The 3,159-nt window shown below is 50.6% G+C and overlaps 1 protein-coding gene across 1 annotated transcript in view; it reads left to right on the top strand.

Annotated features, from left to right (window-relative positions):
* Positions 1-724, top strand: part of PMP22 (peripheral myelin protein 22) — a 15,773-nt gene extending 15,049 nt beyond the window's left edge. Inside the window, exon 4 of the mRNA XM_010014489.1 lies at positions 453-724. Within this exon, the coding sequence (XP_010012791.1) occupies positions 453-619 (167 nt within the window). The 3' untranslated portion in view covers positions 620-724. The remainder of the gene's footprint in view (positions 1-452) is intronic.
* The last annotated feature ends 2,435 nt before the right edge of the window (positions 725-3,159 follow it).

Here is a 3,159-nt window from a genome sequence, read left to right as displayed (position 1 = left end):
CACCACACACTAAACTATGTCGCCCAAGGCTCTGTCCAGGCTGGCCTTGAACACCTCCAGGGTTGGAGCATTCACAACTTCCTTGGACAACCTATTCCAGTGCCTCGCCACCCTCACTGTGAAGAACTTCTTCCTTAGATCTAACCTAAAATTCCCCTGTTTAAGTTTAAAGCCGTTACCCCTTGTCCGACCACTAGAGTCGCTAATGAAGAGTCCCTCCCCAGCATCCTTGTAGGCCCCCTAAAGATCATCAAATCCAACCTTTACCCCAGCACTGCCAAGGCCACCACTAACCCATGTCACTGAGGGCCTCATCTCCACAGTTTGTGAACACTTCCAGGGCTGGTGACTCTACCATTCCCCGAGCAGCCTGTTCCAACACCCAAACACCCTCTTGATGAAGAAATTGCTCCTATTATCCAACCTAAACCTCCTGTGTGCTTCCCTGGCAGGGCTGTGCGTGATGAGCGGCGCTGCCATCTTCACAGTGAGGCACACGGACTGGCACCAAGCCTCGGAAAACACCTCCTACGGCTTTGCCTATATCCTGGCGTGGTTGGCCTTCCCCCTGGCCCTGGCCAGCGGCATCATCTATGTCATCCTACGGAAGCGCGAGTGATGCTGCGGGAGGTGGCCTGGCATGACAAGGGGCACTCCTGATGTCCACGGAGGAGACGGAGGCGGGGGAAAATAGACGAGAAAACGGAAAAGAAAATTAACCAAACAAGAAAAGGAATAAACCCTCCCACCAAAACCAAACCCAACTGACCCCCCCCAAGGAAACACTCAAAGGGTTACTTGTTAATTGAAGATGTATATAGTATCTATGGTTTAAAAAACCTATTTATAACACTTTTTACATATATGTACATAGTATTGTTTGCTTTTGTTGACCCTACGCTATGTTTTAAAGCCTAAAGCAAGTGCCTAAGGAACTATTACTCCTAACAGTGTAACAAGAGCGCAGTGATTTCTTTTCTCTCTCATGCAAAATCCTCTTTGAGCTGAACTCTCCTTCCCCATCCCAGCCCGTATCGAACCATCAGAAAACCCCAGCTCTGAGTGGTTTATAGGCTGGCATAAATCGGAGTTACGCCTGTTTACGCCAGCCAAAGGGTTGGTCCCCACTTCTGCCACATGCTGTGATCCTGGTAACCGAAGTGCACATCCAGATCTGACGGGAGATGCTTCCGAAAGGTTTGAAGGATTTCAGAGCAAAGGCTTTGATTTGCCCCAAGTGCCTAAATGACTTATGTGCCTAAATCCCATTGCCTTTCCTCCACACCCACTGGGAATTTGGGCTTTTAAATCACTTAGGTTGAATTGCCATCCAGCACGGGCTGTCCTCCTTCACCCAGGCCAGCTTTAGGGGTGCCCCCTGTGCCAGTGGGGCTGGGGTGGGTGTCGAGCCGTGCCAAGCCAAGCACCGGGGCAGTGATGCTCCCGACCGTGAAATGTGCTTTATCCTTGCTGCGGAGCTAAACTACCAATGAGAAAGAAGCAAACCCAGTATATCTATGAAATCAAATACCAGATATATGACATGGTGCTATCTATTTACCATTCCTTATACTGCTAGCCATTTAACCTTATTCACTGGAAATTCAGTTAACAATCTTGAGGTAAACGAGAAAGCTAGAAATGAGAAATAATTCTGTGTAATATAAATGAGCTATAACTGCTTTTGTACTTAGACTGGCTTTTACTATTATTTTAATAAAGCATTTATAACCAAGGTTCCTTCTTTCCCCCCCTGTGGTCAAGAGGAACAGAAACAGCTCTGGTTGGAGCCCTGCTGGTCTTTGGTGCCGGAGTGAGATGTCTGTCCTCCGTCTGTATGTCAGCGATGTGTCTGGCCATGAATTGAACAGGCACCTGCACAGACCCCAGGCTGCCTTCTGAGGACTCCAGACACTGTGTTGCTGTTGTTTTTTGTTTAATTTTGGGGTTTATTGGGGTGGTTTGTTGTTTTGTTTTTGGTTCTTTTTGCTTTGCTTTTCTGATTTTATACCGACCGTGTGGACTAAGAAGCAATGAAATAAAAGAATAACTCAGTTGCTTCTGCTGTTTGGCGTTTTTGTGGGTCAGAGCCACCAGTCTGCCTGCACGGCCCATCCCATGGAAGGTCTCTGTGATGCTACATAGCTTATTTGCAGGCTAATTCATGCTGGTGAGAGCAGCTCTGAGATTGCTGGGCTGTCCGTGAGGCAGATACACCTGTGCTCTGGGATAGGACTGCCCCAGGGTTAGTGCCAGGGCCAGGATCTGAGCTCAGGGCCTCATGCCATAGTGCTGGTGCGTGCTCATCTTCCTGCTTGCCCTAAGATGTGACCACCAACTCCCAAAGATGACAGCCAGGCAGCAGCAGGCAGGACCACACTCATCCCAGTCTCCAGAGCAGGGATGGTTCAGGTCAGCATCACTGCTCCAGGGGGATCCGGCTCGCTCTGTCACCCAGCACAAACAGCAGAAGCCTTTCAGTCCGGTGTGGCAAAGCACCCAGAGCCTGGGGGTGCAATGACAGCCAGGGGGGATTAGCACATTGTGCACAGCGTGTGCAGCCTGGATGGCTGGCAGGGAAGCGTTGATGATTCTGTTTGCTCATTCATTTGGCTATTAAATATCCAAGCTGATGGAGCAACTGGTGCTGGCAGAAGCACAATGGCTCTTACAAGGTAGCCTGTTGAGGCCATTTATTAACATCAGGCCAGATACTAAAGCCCTCAGTGCAGCCACATCCCAAAGGAAGGGAGCAGGAGCTGTCTGGGACCTCCTCGGCCGCTCAGCTCCGTCTCAGGGATGCGCTTTTGAAACCATGCAGTGCAAGGTGACTTCAGAAGTGGAAACAACGCCAACCTTTGAATCCCTTTTGGAGACAGTCCAAAGGGGAACTGCCCCTCTTTGAACCAGAGCTGATATATCCCCTTTTCCCCCTCACCAAACCATCTCATCTAGGTTGACTCGTTGGGTTGGAAAACCCCAGACCCCGTTCTCCTGGCGCTCAGCCGCGGGTGCAAACGTGCCCGCGCTTTGGTGGAGCTGCCGGGTAAGACCAAATACGGGCTCTTTTGACCTTTTTTGCTTTAATTTGGTCAACCCATCCCTGTCTGGTGCCACGCGCAGGCGGCGGGGGAGCGGGGAGCCCGGCCCCGGTCCCGG

This window comes from Nestor notabilis, unplaced genomic scaffold (assembly GCF_000696875.1).
Source record: "Nestor notabilis isolate BGI_N333 unplaced genomic scaffold, ASM69687v1 scaffold27495, whole genome shotgun sequence".
NCBI classification, from domain to species: Eukaryota; Metazoa; Chordata; class Aves; order Psittaciformes; family Psittacidae; genus Nestor; species Nestor notabilis.
The sequence above is the reverse complement of the archived record's forward strand: the minus strand, read 5'-3'. Positions and strand labels throughout refer to the sequence as shown.